At 39.8% G+C, this 26,135-nt stretch overlaps 1 protein-coding gene across 1 annotated transcript; it reads left to right on the plus strand.

The window, feature by feature from the left end:
* The first annotated feature begins 374 nt into the window (after window positions 1–374).
* xpnpep2 (X-prolyl aminopeptidase (aminopeptidase P) 2, membrane-bound) lies at window positions 375–20,534 on the plus strand. The gene is made up of 21 exons (XM_005913167.3): window positions 375–571; window positions 1,213–1,274; window positions 1,717–1,827; window positions 1,920–1,983; window positions 2,580–2,684; window positions 4,297–4,383; window positions 4,551–4,694; window positions 6,771–6,872; window positions 8,783–8,864; window positions 9,032–9,233; window positions 11,363–11,452; window positions 11,609–11,718; window positions 11,892–11,969; window positions 15,452–15,523; window positions 15,616–15,676; window positions 15,851–15,920; window positions 16,068–16,172; window positions 17,548–17,607; window positions 17,681–17,757; window positions 17,859–17,948; window positions 20,021–20,534. The coding sequence occupies exons 1-21, from the start codon at window positions 412–414 to the stop codon at window positions 20,219–20,221; spliced, it is 2,133 nt and encodes a 710-aa protein (XP_005913229.1). The 5' UTR covers window positions 375–411; the 3' UTR covers window positions 20,222–20,534.
* Window positions 20,535–26,135: the final 5,601 nt, after the last annotated feature.

Raw genomic sequence — 26,135 nt, forward strand, 5'->3', positions numbered from 1 at the left:
GTCCTGTTCTTGCCTTCAACCTGACAAATACTCTCCAATCACACAGTCACAGAATATAAGCAGCTTTATCCATGTTGTTCAGTGTAAGACTGCTTCTCTCTTCTTATATACGCAATAACAATATCAGTAGTGTTCAAAAATGCACAAAAGTGGGAATTTCTAACCCACAGCCACTGAATTACATCATAATACAATCAAAACTGTTGAGTCAGATGCAAGGGAAACAAAAAAAAACCCACAAAACAAACAGGTGGGTGTTTTTCATGGATGGATGCATATTTTTGGTCAGGAATTTTTCCAAGTACTAAGATTCACTTCCAGTGCCACCACACAGGATTCCTATCAGGGAGATAATGAGTGGTGACAGTGGAGGAGGAGAGAGAGGGAGCGAGAGAGAGAGAGAGGGCAGCAATGCTTTTACGAGCAACACCCCCACACACTTTCACACATACGCTGCATGCAACATCAGATCCTCAGCCACTCCGTGTGTGGATCTGTTCGCAAAGGGCTCGGAGTGTCAAGATGCCTTCTTTCAGCTGGCTGCTGGCTCTGTATCTAGCAGCACTAACAGGTAAAAAAAAGTTCCTCTTTATCCTCTTTGATTAGGATCTGCTCTCTGTGTGAAGACTTTCATTGAGCCACTGTGGCGATCAATATTTCTCTTTGTTTACAGTACAGAAACTGTCAAGTGGCGAACAGCTCACATGTAGGAGCTGCTGTTATAGGGACAGTTACAGTCTGCATGTACATACACTGCATGATTTAAGCACTTAGACCATTTAAAGAAGACTTGCATTTAAAGAAGTATATGCATTCTCCTCTGTCTGTGCCGGGTGGTTTTACTTGTCTGTATTTCTTTGCACAAAATTTGACTGCATAAACTCTGCGGAGCGGTTTTTGATCAGCAGTAACTTGGACATGACAGAATGGAGTATCTTGATTGATTGCACTTCTCTTGCTGGATGAACTGTGGTTAATGGGATTGATATAAACTCTGTGTGTCCAGTCTGACTCTTGTCCTCAAAGCCTTGAGTCACTTTGGTCCCGCAGATTGCTGTGACCTTCAGATTGTCCGAATAGATTTGGTACAATAAGCCCCTTTTAAAGGGAAAGATTACTTTAGACTAATCCAAAAACGTGCCTGCATAGCTCAGTTCAGTCACTTGTATCACTTTTCCAAGGTCTTTTACCTCTGTGTGCATGCAATTTCAGGAAACACTGATGGTGCTGTTGCACGAGAATCAACTGAAAGGAACTGCTCTTTGACCCCACCGGTAAGATTAGCTTGTCAACTGAATGTCTATATAAGGGGATACTGTTGATTTCTTTGCTAAAATTACACAAAGGAAGCTGAAAATAAAGCTGAAGTCAAAGATGTGACTGATCCATATGGAGGAGTAGAGGCAGGCTGAATAACAGAGCAAACCAGGGTCCAAAATATCTGGAAGCTTGTTTTTCACACCAATAACAATTGAACAAATGATTTTACTCAGCAAAAACTAAACATCAACTTAAACACTAACTAAAACTTCCAATCCCAGAGATCAGGACATGTTGCATGAGTTTTGTGCACGTAGTTAATGATTGCAGCACATGGACTGCAGTTAATGATTATGGAGGGAAATACAGAGATGGATGAATCAGCAGCTCCTCGAGTTTTTATTCAATCTGAAGATTTTTACTCTTGCTGTGTGTGTGTGTGTGTGTGTTTTGTAGTACCTCCCCAGCACAGCAGTAAACACCTCTCTCCAGCTGGAGGAGCTACGAGTGCAAATGCGTGCCATGAATATTTCTGCCTACATTATCCCTGCCACCGATGCTCACCTGGTACACATGCTGTCCATCATAATTATGTCATCTGAGATTAAAGCTCGTGTGTGTTTGTTGTGTTTGAGTTTGTGTATGCTTTTTTCCATTAGAGTGAATACATTGCACCACGTGACGCCAGGTTGGCCTTCATGACTGGTTTCACTGGTTCTGCAGGTACAATCCTTTTCTGTCTCGTCCTCCTCCTCCCCATGACTCACTCCCGACATCTTCGGTCACGCAGCTCCTCTGCTTTCATCCCACATCCTCGCCATACATCTCGCTCCTCATTCATTTGTTTTCCCTGCTTTCACTTGCTGCACGACAGCATGTCCTCAAATGTAGGCACTCGCCCTCGCAGTGGAACTTCCCTATGAAATGATGAGCTCTGTTTTCACGCTTTAACTGTGAAAGAATAAGAAAGCAGATGACAGTTCAGTAAAGCGCTGATTACACTCCATCAGACCTATGTGAAACTCTATTATGAGAAGCCATATTGTCTGGGTTTTTATTAAGATTCATTGATGGGTATTTGTGATGTGAGGGTGCAACAGTGGAATGATAATGTAAACCCTGATTATATATCCACACCACATTACCGGACTGTTATCACTGTTTCTTGCTCACCCTCTCATTCAATCACACATACATCTTTTAAATTCAGATTAGCTGTCCAGTCACACACTGAGTCAACTCTGACATTTATAGTCGTTTGTAATTCACTGTCGCTGCTGCCCTCTCTATAACGCAGCTGTTTTCCTGCCTCTCCTCAGGCACTGCTGTAGTTACCCTGAACAAGGCCGCTCTGTGGACAGATAGCCGCTACTGGGTTCAAGCTGAGAGACAGATGGACTGCAACTGGGAGCTGGAAAAAGATGGTAGGAGTGGTCCTATTTTGCTTACTTGTTATGACAACACAGCAACCATTCGATTCCAGTTAAATGTTTCCTTTTTAAACTGTTAGCAGTCGGACGTACCGCCCACGGGACATTGGATGGTTTAGGGGACTAATAGGACTGCTAAGGGGTTAAAAACCATTATAGCAGATTTAATATCAATAAACATCGCTCATTAACAAAAATCTTTAGCACCGAAGCAAAAATTAAGACACTGCAACTAATGGGACTTATTACTTTTTTTATGACAGCCAATGTCATTCAAGGATTGCAGAAAAAAGAGGCCTGTAAAGGGCCACATACACTCACCCACCACCAGCCACTTCATTAGGTACATCTGTTCATCAGTGCGTTAATGAAAATATCTAGTCATCCAATAACATGACACCATTGGCTTTAATCACCCAAGCATGGTCAAGACAACTTGATTCAAGTGACATTGAGTGTGGCATCGTTGTTGGTATCAGACAGGCTTGTGTTGGTATTTCAGAAAGTCCTGATCACACCGAACACATCAAAGCTTGAAGCAGATGAACTATAGTAGCAAAAGATCACGCCAGCTGTTCACTCCTATGATCTGAGAACAAGAGACTGAGGCTCAGCAATTTACACCAGCTTCACAAAATTGGACAATGGATGATTGGAAAAATCTCTGTTGGTTTGCTGAGTCTCAACTTCTGCTAAGACATTCAGATGAATTGTTGTATCTGTTTCTCATATTACTTCTTTTCTTAAAAGGGTATGGTGGGGTTATGTGATATCTTCCTCTACTGCTGTGTATATGATACACATAATACATATACTTACATTACAGCCATGTATGTATTAATCCACAGCTGCAAGTGCTCAGGATTTGCATTCCTGGTCGGGGAAACATTTGCTGAAACATTTTTAGGAAATTACTGAGCAACAAATGCTTCTTAGGCTGCAACACAGAGAGAGGTAGGGGAGGCTGAAAAGTACTGTCAGGCAAATACGGGAAAACACATTAAATGCATGGCTCTGAATGTTGATCTGACCTCTGCTCTTCAGATAAGCAGCTTTAAAATTCAAATTCAGGAAGGCTTTGCTAATATTAAGTATTACAATGAAAGGAGTTTATTCTTTACAGGAAAAATTCAGAAAACAATTCCTGCAGAGGTTCAAAGTTCAGGTGGGATTTAAAAAAAACAGCAACAAAAAAACCCAACAGCTGCAAAAACTGACCACTTTTTAGTGGGGTATTTCCAAATATCTGACTTGCATAGGCCCATCCACTGTTGCAAATGCTGTTAACCACATAATTCAATTGCACTGCAATAACTTAAGAGTGTTCATCATCAAATCAAGTGAGCTTTCTAGATGGACCTTCACCCCAAAGAACCCCTTCTAACACCGACATTGAACCAGTTCGATTGGTCAAAGTTTGCTTTCAATGTTACAATGTATCATTTCATTGATAGAAACTGTATTTTCTGATTAACATTATTTGTGCTCATTTTATTTTATATTCTTTTATAAACCCAAAAGTTGCTTTTAAAATTGCTGCAATGTTTTCCACCCTCTGCATCATTTTCTAACCTGACTGCGGTCTGTCATGTGTGATGCTCTGTAGTGTCCATCAGCAGTGTGGCAGAGTGGCTTATCTCAGAAGTGCCAAAGGGTGACGAGATCGGCTTTGATCCCTTCCTCTTCTCTCTCAGTGAGTCTCACGTTTCTTCCCCACCTGTCAGTCTGGCTTAACATCAATAAAGTGCTCACCTAAGTAGATGGGAAAATTATTGACAAAGCCTCCAGACGCCATGCAGACTGTTTACTTGTGATTGATTCGGTTCAGCGTGTGTAATCATCTGCAGTTTCCTCCATTAGAAACGCAGGGAGATTACAACATCAATCTGGAGTCAACCGATCGCAGCCTCAAGTCCATCACAGAGAACCTGGTCGACAAAGTGTGGAAGGAAAGACCGTCGGTCCCGCCTGACAGCCTCACCCGCCTGCCTGACCGAGTCATACGTAGGTTTCCTTTATGTGAACGTGTGTTTACGATTGTACTGAGCACACATCTTTCAGTCTGTTGGTCTACCTGTGTGTGGTCCTTTTTATCTGTGTGCTGATAAATACCTGCAAACTGGACAGAGTGCAATAAGCCGCTCGCAAAACAGAGCCATAAATAGCATGTCGATGGTTTTACAACAGGCTGATGGATCAAATACCAACTTAGACTGGATGAGCATATTGTCCAGTTTATGGTCAGAATAGGCACATTGAATAAATGGAGAGCACCATAAACCTAATGGACTGTATGTGACTACAAGCTGCACAAAAATGAAATCCATATAGCTTGCAAATATTGTCTCATAGTTTAGACATGAAAGCTCGTTCTTCTGCTTGGCTAACTGTCTGGAAGAAGTCCATTAAGTAATGAGAAGCTTGCACGTCAGAGTAAAGGACCTATTTACTAGAAAGGCCTTGGAGTAGCCAAAGCATTATATTTGAAAGATCCATCAATCCATTTTCTTCCGTATATCCAGCTTAGCATCACGGTTGAGCTGGAGGCATTCCCACCTGTCATAGGATATGATGAGGGGTACACCCTGAACTGATCACCAATCTATCGCAAGATTAACAAATAGAGACAGGTGCTGCTGATCTACAATTCTAGTAAAACATTTAAGAGCTACAAGTGGAGCACTGAAAGCAATTTATTGATTTAAGATCATAGTAGTTAGTTGCTATAGGAAATAAAGTGAAGTTTTATGTCTGAAAAGCACAGAATACCTCATAAACCTTTGTTTTTGAGATCTGTTTAGAGTTACCAAAGATGCTGTTTCGCCATGAGACCAATAAGCTCCTGGATGATTTTGTAAAGAGAAATTGTCTACTTCTTCTAAACAGTGGAAACTGTTTGGATGGGATAGGATTTTTTTTCTCCCCATTCAGTGATTCAGTTTGTGTTGCTGTACCCTGGTTTAGTGCATCTGCATTTGTCCTTATTTACTTTGTCCAGCTCTCCACAAATTTCTCACCTTTCTGTGTAAGTCATTCCAAATGCTGTGCAAAGTAGACTTGAATTTCTGACAGAATTTCAGTAAGTTAGCAGGTCTTTTATGTCTGTTAACAAGATGGCACTTACAAGCAGTGGAAGGAACTGCCATTAACTTCCTAATAGAAAAGGTGATCTGGTTAGCTGTTAGGTTTATATGGTTGATTGTCATTTATGCTTAGAAATATTTACTCATATATGCTTGGTTTTATTATCGATTGCATAATAATGGAGGTTTGATCCGTAGTAGTCTGTGGAGACTCCGTGTGCCTCCCAGAGCACTCTGGCATGCACACACAACTTAAGGTCAGGAGAAAGGTTGTATCTTCTCTTACTGATTTATGGTATAGCAAACACAAGTATATCTGTTTTAGTCTAAGTGCCTTTTGTTTAGATGAACTGCTGGACTTCCAGACCAGCAGGATTAGGGAAGTCGTTTATGTGGTCACATCTTGACACCCCCCCACACACACACACACAGATTAAATTCTCATAGTAATAAACACCCAGATATTTACTGTGTGAACGAGCAGTGTGACGATAATCTGTATTGATTGTTTGACCTAAAAATGAAATACTGATAAACTGCTAATAATCAAGAGTTGTGGTTAAAGACGTTCTGTTCGAACTATTTTGGCATTATTTGCTAATAATAACATTTGTTTTGTTTAAACCACATTATTTGTGAAGTGAAAATGTTAGAATCCCAGTATGAACAATTAAGTGTTATTTTTCTTCACATGCCCTACTCTCTACAAACTCACTTTGAGCAAAAAGCACTCAGACAAGTCCAAGTTAAAATTGTAGCAAGCAAGTGCTTTCTATATAACATTCAAACATATTCCTACTCCAGTGGATGCATCAGAGAGCGACGTGGGCTTAGTATCTTCTAGATTGAACCATCTACCTTCCAATTAGCAAACGGCCTGCTCTACCTCCTGAGCTACAGCCACCCTTCGAGGATGGACAAAAGCACACTGCACGACAAATTAGCATCAAATGTGTCTCACTGGATGCAAATGAAAATTAAATATGTATATTTGTAGAGAGGACCTGGCAGGAGAAAGTGGAGCACATACGAACTCAGATGGGGGACAATCCATACAAGCCCACGGGCCTCCTGCTTTCAGCGCTGGATGAAACAGCTTGTAAGTAACAGCAATCTTATATATCTTATAATGCCGTTCAGAAATGCCTTAGTTAATTGTGGTGCATATTTATATTGAGCTACAACTGGATCACTGAGAAAAGCACCTGAGACATATCCTGCTCTAATGTATTCATTGCAGGTCTTAGACGCTCTTCACCACCACGAGGGCAGAATTTAAATTCCCCCCATTTGATTCAAGCTTATTTGAATGTCCAGAACTACATTCCCCTATTCAGCATGACAAGAAGGAAATATCAGTTCATTTTAAAGTCCCCCTGAATAGCTTTCCTTATTGCTCTTTTACTTGCCCAACATCCTGTCCCGACAAGCTACTCAGCTGCTGCATATAAATTAACCTGAAAATGTCTCAGATCTGTTTTAGATGTGTTTGTGGTCCTAACTGTTCAGTACCAGTAACAACATGCTGCCTGCCAGTGACTTGCAGCTGCACTGCATATTTGTTTGCTTCAGGCCTTGTTTTCTACAGTGTAACAGCACAGCAGTCAGTAGAAAACTGACTTTTTTTTCTCATTTCTAATTAATTAATTTCTTTAATTTAAAAACCTATGAAACACTACTAATATCGTGATTAAAATAAGGGTTCACTAAAGATGATTTGATTGCATTTTAAGTAATATTCTTACCTTTAGAGGATCTACAATTATTAAAAAAGACACATAGCAAGGATACCTTTGTCTAAAAGTATTTAAATAAATAATAGTAATAATAAATAATAATAAATAATTACTATAATAATAAATAATTACTGTTGCTAAATAAATGTATTTGTTTTTCTGTCACATTCGTAGACTCTAAAAAAGCTTTTTTCACTTCCATTAATGTTCTTAAAGTATTGCTAAAGTACAATAGTTTATTTTAGCAGTTTTTGTGTTTTAAATACTTAATCTTCCCGTATGAACTAATGGTGAAGAAGTTTTAACTTGTCGGTGTATTGGGCTGATCAGATATCAACTGAAGTTAAACTAGGGCCAGGGCCTTTCTTTCACGTCATGACATGTTGTACCAATATGCAGCAAGTCAGTGTAACCTTTATTGGATGGACAACCAGCCAAGTAATCCATCCATTAGGGCTGGGTGATATGACCACAAATCACTCAGGTAGCATGTCTACTTGCAGAGAGCACCTATTGCCTGATGGAGGCAGTGTCGAAAGTAAGCCGGCAACACGTTTTTGATTCTGGAGAACTCCAGCGTGGCTCCCTTTCCTGTTTCAATGGACACAAGCACAATAAAATACAGATGAGCTATTTTTGCCACTTGTTTCTCAATTATGACCCAAAATGAGTGACTGAGCACAAAACCTCACCAGGAGAGTCAGCTATCGCCCCCTGCTGGCAATCAAAAGAATGCAGTTTTAAGGTACATAAACTTTATTTTCCATCTTCCGATCTGGAAGCCATGTCCATCTTTTATACTGTCTAAAGCTACCACTGGGTACAAAATCTTCACCCCACTAATGAACATGTTAACTTTAAAGAAAGTAATTGCAAAAAAAGAATCCTTTAAGATAAAGAATATTAGGATCAAAAAAGAAATCACTTAGAAACGTATTCAAACAATTTCTCTATATGTCAACCTAAAATCACTCCTCCAGCTCCATCACTCCACACAGGTTAAATGATGTGATTGAATCGGAAATAAGCAAGATTTCTGCAGACTGAATTATACAAAGGCAGTCTACCCACAAACCAACACAGGAAGGGTACCATTCGGAAGACTGTTCGTGACTCCGACTTGAATTAGAGCCTGTTTTGAAATAGCAGCTACACAGAGAGAGTCGCGTAAGCCTCACAATAGATGCAAAGAGCGCTTCATGGCCCAAATTGATCCCAGTGAGGAAATAAATGAACTTGCTGACAGTGAGATGTTTTCTTTGTTTGTTTTTAGGGCTTTTCAACATGCGTGGCAATGACATCCCGTACAACCCTTTCTTCTACTCCTACACTCTACTCACAATGGATGAGATCTGGTAGGTTCATTTTTTTAGACACTACACTTCACCGAATAAAAATCGTTTTGCATTTCCTTATTTCCTATAATTCCCATCACAAATACCAGCTGCAAACCTATTATCAGTGGTTTATATATTATGTAAAAGGATATGCAGTATTTATTTCCCTTCACGTCATGTAACAGGCTCTTTCTCCACGTGGAGCGGGTGACTGAAGAGTTGAAGGTGTACTTGAATGCCTCTTGTGAAGGGGCCCTCTGTGTGCAGCTAAAAGGTTATGATACCATCCTCGATCATCTGAAGAACTATGTGACCAGGCCTGGGGTTAAGGTGTGGATCGGTACAGAGTACACAAACTACGCTCTTTATGAGGTCATTACACCACAGGTATGCAGACCTTTTATTTCTTTTTATGTGTTGCACAGCATAATTCTGCCCACCGTGATAGTTTTTTATTTATTTATTTTTTATGTCTAACAATCTGTTTGCACTGCTGTTCTCGATGGAAGAGCTGTTGTAAATTATAAAGCTGCACTAATCAATTCTTTGGATCAAATGACTGTTTGTCTAATGTGTAATATACTGAAGAGAACACAGATTCATACTTTCACAGTAAAACTGTAAAAAATAAACTAATGCATCTATTTTTATTTTGTCTGCCTTCACTTATGGTGTCAAGGGCTCAAACCTGTCACAGCTCAGATAGGATGATAGTCTGTGACAGGGCTCCTTCTAAACTTACAGTGTGCTTAACTGAAAATATTGGACAGATGACCTATAAAATAAAACTGCAAAGGTTTATTGCTTTATGCTCATTGTAAAGTTGATGGCCACAGACTTCAAGCTTTAAAAAGTTGAGGAAGGATTAGCACTTCCTGAGCTATGAGAAAGATAATGCTGCACACATAGTGTCTAGTTTTCACACACAATGTGTTAGTGCACACTCTTTGATGGATGATCATTTGAGCTCCTTCCCAGGACAGCTCCAGCCACTCTCACACTCTCAGCCATCTCAGACTCCTTTCCACACACCAGCGCACTACTGCGTAAAATATCCTCCTGAGAACCGAGGGGGAAAAAATCTTCCCATTGAAGTTTTTTGTGATTTCTTTTCTCTTTGGAGCTAAAAGAGGCCACCCAAGAGGCCAACACATGCAATATCAATGGAAAGCCCAGGATGTCCTCTATTTAATACATCGGGACTTGGTAGAGTAGCTCAAATAAATCAAAAGATACAGACTAAAAACAAATATCCATGACAGAGGACATAAATGAATGGGCTTGTTCTCAGGACCTGATTAGATCATTGCTGTCAGCTGTCCTCACCTGGCACTGCCAGAGCCACGAACCACTTCCCGCCACCACGTAGCAAAATTGAATTAACCCAGGGAGCCGTCCGGCTTAACCTACAGCCCCCCCTCACGAATTAGAAAGAAAGTCAGCTCCAGCAATCTGCACCTCCCAACCTATGGATCACTACTAGGTGGATACTAGCAGTTAATCCAAGCATTGGCATCTTTCATGTTATGAAACCACTGCAGTGGGGCGTGGAATGAGCAGAGGGTGAATGGGCATCCCAGGAGGTAATAACGAACAGAGTCAACCCCCCATTGGATTGCCAGGCACTCTTTTTTTGGGGGTTGATGCCAATATATTCAAGTGGGACTTGAATATATTGAGAGGCACAAAAGGCTTCCTTGTTTAAAAACTTTTGGAAAAGCAAAAAATATGTCTTTAGGGGGGAAAGAGGCACAAAGGGCACTAACATGCCAGTGCTGTGGCCTCGAACATGTTGAGCAAGAATTATTTGTCATGTTATTTGGCTGCATGGGCTGTGGGTCTGACATGGAGCGTTGGAGTAGTTGGTTGCCAGTGTAGCACTTCCTGGGCTATGGGAAACCCTATCAGAACACGACACACAAACTGTTTGCTTTATTGCGAACACTTTGATAGGTGATCGCATTTGAACTCTTTCCCTGGACCGCTCGAACCACTCTGCTGCTACCTCAAACTAATGTGGCAAAGGGTGAAGGCAGGATCCTATCCTCAAATTTAGTGACTCAGGAGCCATCAGAACAGTGACAACCACTTCCTTCGTCAGTCACGGACATACTTGAACTCCTTCGCTTGGAGCAACAAGTTCCTGACCGTAGAGTAAGCCACTCCACCCTTTTCCAACTGAGAACCATGACTTCAGACTAGGAGGTGCCAATTATCATTCCAGCCATGTCACACACAGCTGCAAACCGGGCCTTCACAGATGTGAAAAATAACTATTCTCTGTGCAGTAACTCCCCAATGATATCACATATCACTATGAAGATCCCCATGTTCTTTAGTCAGACCATGTGGATTACATGATTTGAAAAAATGACTGGTCAGGCTGAGTTTAAGTACCCCTGGGTCTTGTTTCCACCTTTTTAAACAAGGCCTTTCTAGTAATAAATATGTAGAATTTTACAAAATGGGTAATAAAAAATAATAATTAATAATCTTTTTTTTTTTGCATCATGTAGGACAAACTATTGACAAGTTCCTACTCTCCCGTGCTGACGACAAAAGCTGTGAAAGATGAGACTGAGCAGCAGATTTTACGGGATGCTCACGTATGTCATACACTCAGACACGCATAATGCCTCCAAAGGAGATACTGAGTAAACATACATCTGAGTAAATGCATTACCCCATTCAAAGGTGCCTTTCAACATGCCATATGCATTTTTAATCTGCATCATTTTCATTGTCACGGTGACTCTGTGCAGGTGAGGGATGCCGTTGCTGTTATCCAGTTCCTGATGTGGCTGGAAAAGACCGTGCCAGAGGGGAATGCGACTGAACTGACCGCTGCAGAATACGTCGACAAGTGCCGCAGGTGGGTGGGAACAGGGACGGCTGACATGAAGTATTTGAAGCCAACTATTTAATTTGCAAATGTAAAATTTAAAGGATTTGTTACACATGAAAGATGAGAAATTTTAGAAATTATGAAGCTCAAACTCAAATTTGCAACAGTATAATTAAAGAATTATGTGAACGTCATTCCAGCAAACAGAAGGACAGCAGAGGCCCAAGCTTTGCCACCATTTCTGCAAGTGGACCTAATGCTGCTCTTGCCCATTACAGGTGAGATAAATTTTCATCCCGACATCTTTATACTCATTTTTGCATTTTTAAGGATGCATTCATAGAAGATTACAGTAAACTATCATGCTGGATGCCAAAAATGACCTAAATGTTTGCTGAATCTTTTTAAATCATTGTGAGGTGCTCAGATATTCAAGATTTCATTGGTGCACTTTTTTTTTTAATGGATTATAAGATAAAAAATAAATCGGAATTCAAGTGTTGGCTTTTCCATTATGACCCAAGACGTTCAAACCAAAAAAAAAAAAAGAACACAAACTAAACAACAAGGTCCTTAAAAAACGTAAAAGTTTAAGGTTAAAAAAGTAACAGAAGCTTTAATTATAGGTCCCTTTAGGACCTTATATGATTGCGTAACCCTGACATTACGCATCTGGATTTGTAATTGTCTATAGTTCCACAACAAGGCAGCATTGTAACATTTTTGTGGTATCATTAACTTGTTGCCGCTTTTGTTGGTGGTTGTGGTGTACTCGCAGCAGTCTTAACCTTCTTAAATATTTCACAACCAACATGACTTTTCCAAGGCATTTATTCAATGAATATTGTACCTTAGTATTTTTGCATGATGTTCTGTAGTTCTCAAAGCTGTAAAAATAGGATAACATTACTGGATTAAAAAAAAAAAGAAGGGGAGAAAAAAACCACTTAAAGCCAAAACAGGAACTTGTTTTTGCTGGCATGCTAAATATCTGGTAGAATATCCTAAATATACATCCAAAATCTTCTTTTTGCATGTTTTTTGACGGGATCTTTTTACTCCTAAAAGAACTACTGAATATACTGAAAGCTGGTTGAGCTAAGATTGTCACAAACTCAAGAAACACGTTTCCTGGAAACAGTCGTGCAGAATCATCACCTTTCATTTTACAGCTCCTACAAATTATTTATAAACGTCCTCAGCTCACATGTCACATACTCGAGTTCTGATAATGCGTTCAGTTATATAAGGTGCCAGTCTACAATAACCATCATCTCAAGCCCCACCCCCCCGAATGTTATAATATTATAGAGAGAAACCTCTACAGTCAGATGATATGAAAAACAGCAAAGCATTTTGTAGTAAACTGTGGCTTTATAATTTTAATTCAGTGTTTTGTTTAGTTTTTTTTAAGGGTCGAGTACAGGAAAAACACTGTCACAGAAGCTGATTCAGATTCACTGTACTGTGGGCAAGTCCCTTGATGGTGATGGTGATTGATTCGTAGTGTCAGACTGTTTGCAAGTCAAGCAGAATGAGCGGTTTTGTTAATCGTGAATTAAAAAATAAATAATAAATAAAACTAGACTTAAACCAAACGACAGATTGTATCCAAGTAAGCCTAAACCTGCTCAACCACTGTGCATTGAAAAGTCTTGCTTTTTAAAACTGATATTGATGTCTGATTTGTATTGATGTTAAAAAGGGACTGAGTGTAGCACTTTTCAGTTTATGGGGAAATCTGGAGTAATAGTACAGTATGAGTAATTACACCAGAATACTGCCTCAGATCTTCCTGGAACAAGACTAACTGAATGAGGCTTGTATGCAGAAACTGAAAAAATGTTGGAGTGCTTAGACTGAACACGCAAACACATTCAATACACTCATTTAGTTTTTTTGCATTCAGACTGACATCAAAAGATGAGTCACTGTACTATATGGACAAAATGCCTGTACTTTACACCTGTCTGTGGGAAGTTTTGCCCATTTATCCACAAAAGTATCTTTGAGGTCCTGGCTCACAACTGCCATTCTAGTTCATCCAATCGGTGTTGAGCTTTGTGTGGACCCATCAAGTTCTAATCCAACCATGCCTCTGTGGGACTTGCTTTGTGCACTGAGGCAAAGACATGCTAGAAAAGGGTGTTCCTCAAAATGTTACCACACAGCTGAAAACAGAGAATTCAACAAACCCTGACCTGGTGTGGTATTAGACTGCCACACAGAGAAGTATGACTTGACACGCCACATAACTCAACTGCACCACTGTCCAGTAGCATCATGCTTTATTCCACCCCAGATGCTTACACAGGATTGTATAAGGCAGCTGCTCAGCAATGGAAGCCCATTCATGAAGCTCCTCTCACACAGTTTTTGATGACAGAAAATGTTTAAAACTATGAGATTATCGCGTCGGCAGTAAGTTGGTGACTTCTACACACAGTTCCTTAGCTGTAACCTAGCTCTGTAAGTTTATGTGGTCTGCTACTTTGTGGCTGGGTTGCGATGGTGGTTCGTTAACTGTAGTACCTCTTACAGTTGATTGTGTGACATCTAGGGGGGAAGAAATTTCACACATTGTTGCAGCAGTGGCATCCTATTATCGAACCGCACTCTTTAGAGTGACTCATTGTTTCACGTTTGTAAAGCAGACCGCATGGCTCTGCTGTGGCTTTATACACCTGTGGAAATGGGACTCAAAACACCTGAAATCAAATATTCAAAGGTGTGGCCATTTAGTGTAAATGTGCATATGTAGTCCTAGGGGCTGTTTATAATAAACAGAATAGGCGTCAGGAGTCAGACACTAAACAGTCTTGTTTTTAAAAACTGATTCTGCTCTGTAATTGCAATCATCTGATTTACATTGATTCGTAAAAAGGGACTAATTGTAGCCCTTTTCAGTTTATATGGTGAGCTAACATTATTATTAATGGGTAAGTACAGTATGAGTAACTACACTATGCCTCACAAATCTGACTGGAACAAGGTCAAAGCTAACCAGTAGTCCCTGAATGAAAGCTTGCATGCAGAAATTGTTGGAGTATATAGAGTAAACTGTGGTGTTAGACTGAAGGCATTTTCCTTACAACTTATTTGTGGAGTTATTTTCTTTATGTTGCATTCAATCCTCACACCATAACCGTGATTCTCAGCACTCTTAGAAGTAGCAGATGCCCTTGATTTGAAGCAAATAGAAATGCATGCTCTCAGTCTTGTGTCAGGAATGCCTGGTTACACACAAGCATATATCACACAAATAAGTGGTGCGAGTGGTTTAGAGAGAGGTGCTGGTTCCAGTAAGGTTTTGATGAAAACATAAAATTATTTGACTGAAAGGTTTTTAGTCATTGGTTGCAGAGTTAAAGTGATCGAGTGGCTTTGCATGTGTTGACACTTTTTTGTCTTTTATAAAAATGAGTGTGTGTTGTGAGAGATGTTTTGAGAACTAAGCGTGAGGACGACTTTCCTGCATAAAAGGCATCGAGGAAAATCTGTAAAAGATGAGTAACTGAGAATATTTTTCTTTCCTCAACTTTTGTGCCTCACAAAATGAGGCCCGCACGGTCTTATTATAAACAGCCTGATTATATCTTTCTGAGCCTTAGAGCCCTGCGGTTATCACAAAATAACAATAACATTATTATGTTTTTGGATTTTTTGCATGAAGGCATTTTTTTTCTTTTGCTAATAGTTCAACACATTTGAAAAACACCAGCAAGCAGTGCTACTATCATTTCCTGTTTTTGTGCTACAGCCCTACAAAAGAAACAAACCGGAGGTTGACAGTTGATGAGATGTACCTGGTTGATTCTGGTGGCCAGTATCTGTGAGTAAAAATGATCTCTGCACACACTTCTGTAGTTTCATTTTATGTCACGAGCGTTTAAAATGAGTCACCGTGTCTCTCACTATTTTCAGAGATGGCACCACTGACATCACTCGGACGGTTCACTGGGGAAAGCCCACAGAAATGCAAAAGGTATCACTGATAGAGAAGATATGTTAATATTTCCTTATAATCAGTCTAATCAGTCATATAGCAATCAATCAACTTTGCTCCTTTCTATTTTTTTCAATATGCTAATTCTTTAATTCTTATTATTTTGTTCAAAACACAAGTTTCCTATCATTTACCACATGTCTTGCTTCACAGGAGGCCTTCACTCGAGTGCTGATGGGAAACATTGAGATATCCAGAACCATTTTTCCCTCCGGGACAAGAGGTGGGAATGAAAAATAAACACATCTTAAATGAAATCTTTCTGTTTCACCACTAGAGAGCCCCCTTCCTCCACCATAGACCATAGCTGTGAGTAGATGTAGCGTGTCTGGTACAGGATGTCTGACTGGAGGTTTTTGTTCATCAACAGGTGTGAACATGGAGATGCTGGGTCGCCGGGCATTGTGGGAGGTAGGCCTGAACTACGGCCATGGCACAGGTCACGGTGTCGGAAACTACTTCGGAGTTCATGAGTGTACGAACCTTTATTTGGAGATGACTTTGAGATGCCAAATATGCCGCGTGCTGTTTTTTGAACACTGTTTTATTTTTCACACTTGCATCTATGCATCACAACAATATCTCAGAAAGGTTTCAGAAAATGGGCTACACTGCGAGAGAAAGGGTTTATGCATTTAATCTTTCCAGTAGTAGTTACTGAGGATGATGATGATGGATGAGAGTCCATGTCAAATGTGTCCCAGGTGTACAAAAACTTCGAAAAAGCCACAAAGTACAAGAATTTCAAGGAAACGTATAATTTAATAAAAAAGAGAAGTGGCACCAAATCTTCCACTAAATCAACCATGTTGAAACTGAAACAATTTAACGGTTATCCCACTTTGTCTTCTGCATTATTACAGATGCAGAAGACAAAGTGGGATAAAAAAAAAAACCTCTGAAAGCATTACTTTTATTCCTTCTAGCCTCCGCAAAAAAGATGCTAGAGGGTATTAAAACACTTTGTTTAGTTATCACACTTTTCTTACTTCTCTCCACCTTCTGAGTTAAAATGAATGAATAAATAAAATCATACAGTGTGTCAATGATAAATAAAATTGGGCTGATTTTTAAGTGGCTGGTCCATTCTGTGCCCCAAATGGTGTTTAATTGTTTTTTAACAATATCAGGAGGAAATTATTCCTAATAGGGCTGAAGGTAACAATTATTTTCATCATCTCTCAACTGTTTAATATATAAAACATTGAAATGTCAGTCAAGAGTCTGTTGATCCATTTATCCATCCACTTTCTTCCACTTATCCAAATCAGAGTTGCAGTTTGGCTGGAGCCTGTCCCAGCAGTGATAAAACAGAGAGGCAACCATTTAAACTCACATTCACATTAATCTAACATGCATGTCTTTGGACTGTGGGTGGAAGCCCAGGTACCTGGACAGAGCATGCAAATCCACACAAAAGGTCCCCGGCCAGCTTACAGCCTTAGCTAAATGCCTGAGATGACCATATTATGGATATCCACAGCGACAGTAATGTATGACAGAGATGCAAAAATCATAAAAGCTCGCCTTTAACTTTCCAGAAAACTATTCTCATCAGTCTCAGCTGTATTTTCCACCACATTAACAGTGTTAAAGAGTAAAAAAGCTGAAACTGAGGTTTTTTGAGCAGCCTGAAGTCTGACATTTTGGCTCATGAATAATGACCTCTGATAATTCCTCTTTAATACTTGATATCCACTGACCAGCATGATCATGAAAATACACTTTAGGTTGCATGATGTTCACAAGCTTCCAATGTATATATTGTAGAGTAAATCATGGAGAGGTTTATTTGTTTTTCTGTAACGTAACTTGCATTTTAATCATGAGTTAATGTAATGTATCCCCAGGGCCTGTTGGCTTCCAAAGCAACAACATTGGCTTCAGAGCCGGCATGTTCACGTCTATCGGTGAGTTTTATTTTGTAAAGTTTTTCTGTGCAAAATGTCAAAATCCTGAAAAATCGCTTGATTTTGCTCATAGAACCTGGATATTATAAGGAGAATGACTTTGGGATCCGGATTGAAGATGTTGCAGTGGTCGTACCGGTTCAGACAAAGGTGAAAATTAAGTGGTGCCTTATTGATAATCTGGAATTATATCATTTTTTTTAATGTAACGTGAAGGTAAAGTTATGTGGATTTTCTTTTCTGTCCTTCAGTATGGAAATAACTACCTGACCTTTGACACTGTATCACTGGTTCCATATGACAGAAAGCTGATTGACATGTCACTGCTCAGCTCAGAGCAGGTAAGAACTTGCATCTCATTGCATAATCAACTACAAGACATTTGCCTCCAATTTCTGAAAATGAGATACAAATATGTGCTGACGTGAAGGCGTAAAACGAATGCTCGGCTGCACCTCGGTGTGAGTTTACTTCCCCAAAACTAATTTCTAGTTTTAATTTGTAAATACCTTTGGGTATACAAACCTGTCATATCAGGGGCTCTTTTGCCTGCAATACCAGTGCTGGTTTCCTCTTAAAATCCCCCATTATACGCTTTAAGCTGCAGTTTGTCTACGGTTCACTGATCAAAACGCTCTGTAAAGAAAACAAAACCACGTGTGAAATCAACTTCTGTGTTTTGGCTCTTCTTTAGAAGTGGAAAATGTAAGAACTTGTTATGCTGCTTTTTTTTTTTTCAAATCAAGATGACATTAACTTTTGATAACCACAAACAGATGTTACTTTTGTAGAGTTCATGAACGTTTAAATCCTGGTATTATTTAAATCTAGTGTATTTTTGTGCACTTTAAAGCAAATATCCCATGAGCAGCAGTTCCCTGGTTAGAAATGTCTTGTTGATGTTAGAGAAGAATTGTAAAATATAACCACTACAACCAAGATATGCACAAGAGCATCTCTGAATGCGCTTTGAACCTTGCAGCAGATGGTTTACAGGTGCAGACCACACAGAGTGCTTGCCAGGAGACGAAACTGAGGTTACAAGTCACACAGATTCACCAACATTGGATAATAGAAGATTAGACAAATGCTGTCTGGTCTCAATGTTTGCTGCAGCATTTGAATGAATGCATGAATCAGTCCTGTCTTGTATCACTAATTGAGTACACGCGATGGTGTAATAGTGTAGGGAATTGTTTGCATATGTAGTCCTAGGGGCTGTTTATAATAAACAGAATAGGCGTCAGGAGTCAGACACTAAACAGTCTTGTTTTTAAAAACTGATTCTGCTCTGTAATTGCAATCATCTGATTTACATTGATTCGTAAAAAGGGACTAATTGTAGCCCTTTTCAGTTTATATGGTGAGCTAACATTATTATTAATGGGTAAGTACAGTATGAGTAACTACACTATGCCTCACAAATCTGACTGGAACAAGGTCAAAGCTAACCAGTAGTCCCTGAATGAAAGCTTGCATGCAGAAATTGTTGGAGTATATAGAGTAAACTGTGGTATTAGACTGAAGGCATTTTCCTTACAACTTATTTCTGGAGTTATTTTCTTTATGTTGCATTCAATCCTCACACCATGACCGTCATTCTCAGCACTCTTAATGCAGTTCTCAAATCAGGAATGGTTTTTGCCCACCCATCCCAAAAGCCTTCCTCATTTTGAATTGTTTCCGGGGCCCCACCATATGAACTGAGCATCGTTTAAATCCAAAGCCTACCTAAGCATTGTTGCTCACCATGTTCATCCTTCTGTGGAGCTTTATGACAGTGTCTCAAAATCTCTCACATGTTGCCAGATAGCAAGGCTCTGTACCTTCGAACAGCAGTGTTTTAAGTACAGTTTCTTGTGAAGCCCCTTAAAACTGGAGTGTACAGCACAGACACACAGCACGCAATCGATGGTTGCCCAATCGATGGTTTTGTAGATTGTTTTGCATTTTGCCACAGGAAGGATTGTTTTGTAAGTCCTTTAAAAATGGATCACGTCATTTGACTGGTTGTGCAAACTGAATTTCATCAGAGCCGGAAGTCTAAGTCGTCAGTTTCACAGACTTCTTACTGAAAATGATCTTTTCCAGAGTCCATAACACTCCAAAATGAAATAAAGTGGTTCATCTGAGGAGCAATGACGATACATTTTTTAAAATTTATAACGCTAAACATTTCTGCGTAATGACAATAGGATGACTGTGAGGAAAACTGAGGAACCACAGGATGTTCATCATGTGTTGCATAAATGAGTCATTACGTGCGAACACTTTCATAATGTGCATTTATTTCTTCACTAAAATAAAAAGGAAATTCTGTTTTAAGCAATTTTGGTTACTTTGGAATAAAGTTCATTAAATTCAGCTGGAATATTAAACAGTAAACATTCAGTAAATGTTCTTCTCTCACCAGCTTCACTGGCTGAATAAATACTACGAGACAATCCGGAGCCTGGTGGGTGCTGAGCTGGACAATCAGGGCCTTCGTGAGGAGAAGGACTGGATGCTTAGAAACACGGAGCCTTTCGCTGAGATTGGCTCGTCTGCCTCCGTCTCTTCGTCCTCGCTGACCCTCATCGCTCTGGCTGTCGCTATGCTCCACAATATCGTCTGAGCATCTCCGTCTCCACTGCACTTACTCCATTCGCAGCAGCCTTGCACACTGTTACTCCTATGCAGTCTCAGTTGAGCAGCTATACCTGGTTGAGAGATGCAATTTAGCTTCTTTTTTTTTCTTTTTTTTATTGAAAGATGTATTTAATGATTTAATTATGTTGGTAAATGTTTGATGTGGAGTTTTAAATGATTTGTTGTGATAATTTAGAGGTTTTAAACTGGACATTTGTATGACCAGATAATATTGTTTCTATTTTATTAAAGTAAAGACTAAAAAAAAAAGGGTTTGTTAAGGAACTTACAAAGTGGTTTTATTTGTTTCTCACGAGTCTACACTGAAAAAAGGGGCCATGTTGGATTTACTTAATTCAATAGTGGACATTGGTTGCACACAAGTGTTTTGCTTTGGCAGAAACTTAAACAACTGAGTTCAATCAACACAACTTATTCATATTCAACAAACCCGTGCATTTTGTGTTGATGAAACGCGATTGAAACATGTTTAGATGAAGTAAGGTGAGCTCTTGGAATATTTTCATCCTTTGCAATTTTGTCATTTTATTTCAACACTATTGAATAGCTTTTACCCCAGTACTACATGGTCACTTACATACTACTTAAATACTACATGTTGTCTTCATATTACATAATGTTCAACAAAGTCTAGAGTCTGGTTAACATAGGAATTGAATGGATCTAAAACGACTAGCGGCCTCCTTGCTGCAGAATTTCCATTTTTATCCAGGTTGCAGGGGGGGTTTGGGCATAACCCAGAAGTGATAGGATAAGAGGCAGGGTACAGCCTGGACAGCTCACCAGTCTATCACGTAGAGACAAACAACCATTTGCACAATAAACACAATAAATAGCAATAGCATACACGTGGCGTGTGTGTAGTTGTCTGCCTCGTATAACTCCAGTGATTTTCCTGCAGTTTGAAATCTCCTGCGATTTTGTGAATTTCATGAGTCCAGCAACTAATCACTCTTACTAGATTGTATCATGTGATCTCAACAAGAACAAATTAAGTTGTTGAATTTCATACAGATCTTACATGATTTAATTACATTCAAGATAGAAACGTGAAGTTTTTGCATTCAAATTACAAGGTAGACTTTTTTTAATGTAACAACCACCCACCGAAAAAAGTAGAGGCGGCTGCTCGACTTGACTGAGATGGATGCTTTCCTCAAATCACGATCACCCAGAGAATACAGCACAATGAGGCAGCAAAAACATGGAGTGTTCCTGTACTGAAATAATACACTGAAATATCCTATTTATATACTGTAAGTGTTCAGACCCTTTGTTATGACACTGAGCTCTGGTGTGACCTATTTCCATCAAAGGTCATTGATATGCTTTTACAACCTCCAGTGTCTAATTAAATTTAGTCAGCGCCAGCTCTAAGAGGGTTTGTGCCAAAGTAAAAAATGAGCTTTGAGGACAAGAAAATTGTCTCTACATGTAAGAGATGAGTTTGTCAAGGTACAGTTCTGGGGAAGGATGCTAGCATCAGCAGTATGTGGTCCAGGTAAAATAAGTAATTGGGACAGAGGGCCAATGCTGAACCCTGTGGTTACAGTAGATGAAATACAAGAAGAGGAGAGAGAAAAATCCAAAAGACAAGTGTGCAGAAGCATGATGGACACCACCAGATGTTAAAGTTAACAGGTTACCAGGATGTTTTTATTTCACAGAAGTAGTCAGCCTACCTTACATATGTTTTACATGTAAATGTTTTATTTAATATGAGTTTTTACTGATCAACAAACTGCAACAGTGACACAAAAAGAGTTGACTGGTGATTTCATACATGTTTGTCTCTAATTTAGAACATAACCAACTCTGGAGCAGCATAAGTTACCAGGTTGATATACCCAGGTAAGAGGTGATTTAGTTAGTAGAGAAACCCAAGGATTAACTGTAAAGCTACACTGCTTTCTTGTCCAAACTGCTGATTGGTACCCAGGAAAATAAATAACAAAAACTTAAATGGACAAGTGGCACAGAGGTGAGTTTTTAACACACATTTTGGAGACAGTAGCTCATATTTGTAGTTATTTTAGGTTGCATTTGGCCTGAATTGGTAGCCCTGACGCAGTGTGAGTGCATAAACTAAGCCACAGGTCAACCTTATATGGGCCAAATGTCAGCTGTGCTGATGTGTGTGTACCACATCTAGCCCACGTAATGTTTTTCAGATTCAAAACTGAGCTAAAAGTGAGATAAACAGCTCAAACTTTGCAACTAGAAGAGGTTCATCAACTGAATAAAGACATAAAAGAAGACTTTTATTTTGAGAAACGTGAATAACGAATGCAACAAAGTGACAACATGGTTTCTGAGTATCTGACTTCATGAAATCTCTGAATCTTTTTTGCCAAATGCCATTACCCTGGACACACAAACACGCACACACATGATTTCGTTGTTGTGGCCTCTCCTCTGGGATGATGCGTGTTGGTGAAAATGCTCATATGAGTGCTTCACAACAAAACTAATCACGTGATGTGATAATGACTATGTCCACCTCTTTTTTTACTATGTAAATGTACCATCTTAGCTCACTTCCCCTCCATATAAGCCAACGTTCCTGTAACTGGCTGCCACTTGCAAACAGTATATATGCTGTGCTCATAAATATGGCTATGTGACAGGCATAACTGCATTAGGGAAAACCCCAAGGGATGTGCACGATATTCAAATATTTAAGTAGTCATTAAGTTATTTTTTGTTTTTTTAAGTAACCATTTATGCAAATGTTTTTTGTTCTTAATGGTGCCTGGCAGACATTAGTTTGCTACTATCACACAAACATAACAGTAATGGACCAACAAGCTGTTGGGCAGCGACCAACAAAAATAAAACCAACAAAAATAGAGTTCAGCATGTGTGACATTGTGATGAAAGATATTTCTATAAATAGGAGAAAACACAAAGTCAAAGAATGAAAGCTGTCAAAAGTTTTTTGTGTGAAATCCTTCAAAGAAACCAACAAAAAATGAGGTCCAGTGTAAACGCAGGTGAAACATGACTTTCAAATACAGCTCTTTGGGAATTTAATCGATGACACAAAAATGTAATTAATTAAACTGTTAAACTGGATGCCATTGACACTTTTCACAAATTCAAATAAAGAAATAGGAGTGCATGTTGTGTTTTGCTGACAGGTCATTCGCTCATTTTTTTTATTCCACTATCCAATGGATGATCATCAGATCAGAGAGTTGACTTGACTGTACCTCAGTTTTTCTAACCGCAGCATAAAAAGCTCTAATCCAGTTATTTAAAGATGTAGACTTATCTGCTTCTCATTAATCATCTCATTAATGCAGCTAAAGCTGTGCCTGTTTCTTTCACAGAAACTGTGATCACTAAAGGGAAAACCCCCAAAGTTGGAGATGTATGAAAAATGTACCACCATTTTTCCACACAAGTGTGAGAGGGCCTCAAAAAGTGTTGGCCGGGCCAAAACATGTGAGCTACAGTAGTAGTACCATCATGGTGTTGTAAAACTAACATAGGATGTGTTTTTTTTTACATGTTTCTCACTTGAGCAGTATAAAAGGTGCAGTATTCTAATCTGAATCAGACGTAATCTGATGCTAAAAGAGGAAGTGTCAATACAAACTAATGTTGCTAGAATGTTCTAGAGTGTTTAAGGCCTGTTTCCTTGCTGCTTTTGTTTTGTCCCATGTGGGCTGATTAATATATACATGCATACACGCTACCTTTTGTGTGAGCTATGAGCCATTAATACTATTAATGAAGCTCATGTTCAGTAAGGAAGATCTATAGCCTCCCGTCTGTCCTCTCCAAGGTCCTGTCAGCTAAATCTAAGCTTTATCAGTTCCACTTTCCCACGCTGTCAAGCTGTTTGTGCCAACACCGGTCCAGTCCAGTTACCTTCTCCCGGCCCTCTCCAGCATTCCTGCCGCATACTTTAAATCTCACTGTGTGTCTTTCTCTTTCTTTCTCCTTCTCCTTCTGTGCAACCCACTTCCTCCCCATCTCCACCTTTCATAACTGAAGCTCCATTCAAGCTACAGTGGGGCAAAAAAGTATTTAGTCAGCCACCGATTGTGCAAGTTCCCCCACCTAAAATGATGACAGAGGTCAGTAATTTGCACCAGAGGTACACTTCAACTGTGAGAGACAGAATGTGAAAATCCATGAATCCACATGGTAGGATTTGTAAAGAATTTATTCGTAAATCAGGGTGGAAAATAAGTATTTGGTCAATAACAAAAATACAACTCAATACTTTGTAACATAACCTTTGTTGGCAATAACAGAGGTCAAACGTTTACTATAGGTCTTTACCAGGTTTGCACACACAGTAGCTGGTATTTTGGCCCATTCCTCCATGCAGATCTTCTCGAGAGCAGTGATGTTTTGGGGCTGTCGCCGAGCAACACGGACTTTCAACTCCCGCCACAGATTTTCTATGGGGTTGAGGTCTGGAGACTGGCTAGGCCACTCCAGGACTTTCAAATGCTTCTTACGGAGCCACTCCTTTGTTGCCCGGGCGGTGTGTTTTGGATCATTGTCATGTTGGAAGACCCAGCCTCGTTTCATCTTCAAAGTTCTCACTGATGGAAGGAGGTTTTGGCTCAAAATCTCACGATACATGGCCCCATTCATTCTGTCCTTAACACGGATCAGTCGTCCTGTCCCCTTGGCAGAAAAACAGCCCCATAGCATGATGTTTCCACCCCCATGCTTCACAGTAGGTATGGTGTTCTTGGGATGCAACTCAGTATTCTTCTTCCTCCAAACACGACGAGTTGAGTTTATACCAAAAAGTTCTACTTTGGTTTCATCTGACCACATGACATTCTCCCAATCCTCTGCTGTATCATCCATGTGCTCTCTGGCAAACTTCAGACGGGCCTGGACATGCACTGGCTTCAGCAGCGGAACACGTCTGGCACTGCGGGATTTGATTCCCTGCCGTTGTAGTGTGTTACTGATGGTGACCTTTGTTACTTTGGTCCCAGCTCTCTGCAGGTCATTCACCAGGTCCCCCCGTGTGGTTCTGGGATCTTTGCTCACCGTTCTCATGATCATTTCGACCCCACGGGATGAGATCTTGCGTGGAGCCCCAGATCGAGGGAGATCATCAGTGGTCTTGTATGTCTTCCATTTTCTGATGATTGAAAAGCGTCTTTACAGAAGATGTTACAGGTCTGTGAGAGCCAGAGATTTTCCTTGTTTGAGGTGACCAAATACTTATTTTCCACCCTAATTTACGAATAAATTCTTTACAAATCCTACCATGTGGATTCATGGATTTTTTTTTTCACATTCTGTCTCTCACAGTTGAAGTGTACCTCTGGTGCAAATTACTGACCTCTGTCATCATTTTAGGTGGGGGAACTTACACAATCGGTGGCTGACTAAATACTTTTTTGCCCCACTGTACCTTCACCTTCACCACCAGCATCCAGGCTCCGGGGGTTCCTGCTCTAATCTCTTTCATTGCTGGGGTTCAGTTCTGCCAAGACAGGCCATCGGAGTCAACCACCAAACATCTATCTGTATTCTGTCAATAATCATGTTCATTCTTTCTGATGATCTGTCCTTATTGAGCTCGTGGAAATACAGGAGTCTAAATATTTACTAACAAAACTTCTGATACGTAAAAATCTTTTAGAATTTTGGAATCATTTTTTACAATGTTTTAAATGACATGAACATTCCTTTTGCAAAGATATCTTTAAAACGAGGTGCCTGAAAGTTATGCTATGACGGAGACAGTATGATGGTGTGCGATGGCATCTCCCTCACTGGAAAAACAAAGCTAGTCACCACTGGAGGAAAAGTCATTGCAGATAAATACTGAAAGGAGATTCTACAATCATTCCATATCTCCAGAGTCTGGGACCCAACTGTATCCACAGCAGCAC

Source organism: Haplochromis burtoni, unplaced genomic scaffold (assembly GCF_018398535.1).
Source record: "Haplochromis burtoni strain Fernald_Lab_line unplaced genomic scaffold, NCSU_Asbu1 Contig_4, whole genome shotgun sequence".
NCBI lineage: Eukaryota > Metazoa > Chordata > Actinopteri > Cichliformes > Cichlidae > Haplochromis > Haplochromis burtoni.

Excerpts from the sequence above, each read along its gene's own strand:
- xpnpep2 (XM_005913167.3), top strand. The coding sequence starts at position 412 with ATGCTTTTACGAGCAACACCCCCACACACTTTCACACATACGCTGCAT. Across the intron at positions 1,275-1,716 it reads ACTGCTCTTTGACCCCACCG|TACCTCCCCAGCACAGCAGT; the intron begins GTAAGATTAGCT and ends TGTGTTTTGTAG. Across the intron at positions 17,758-17,858 it reads TCGTACCGGTTCAGACAAAG|TATGGAAATAACTACCTGAC; the intron begins GTGAAAATTAAG and ends TCTGTCCTTCAG.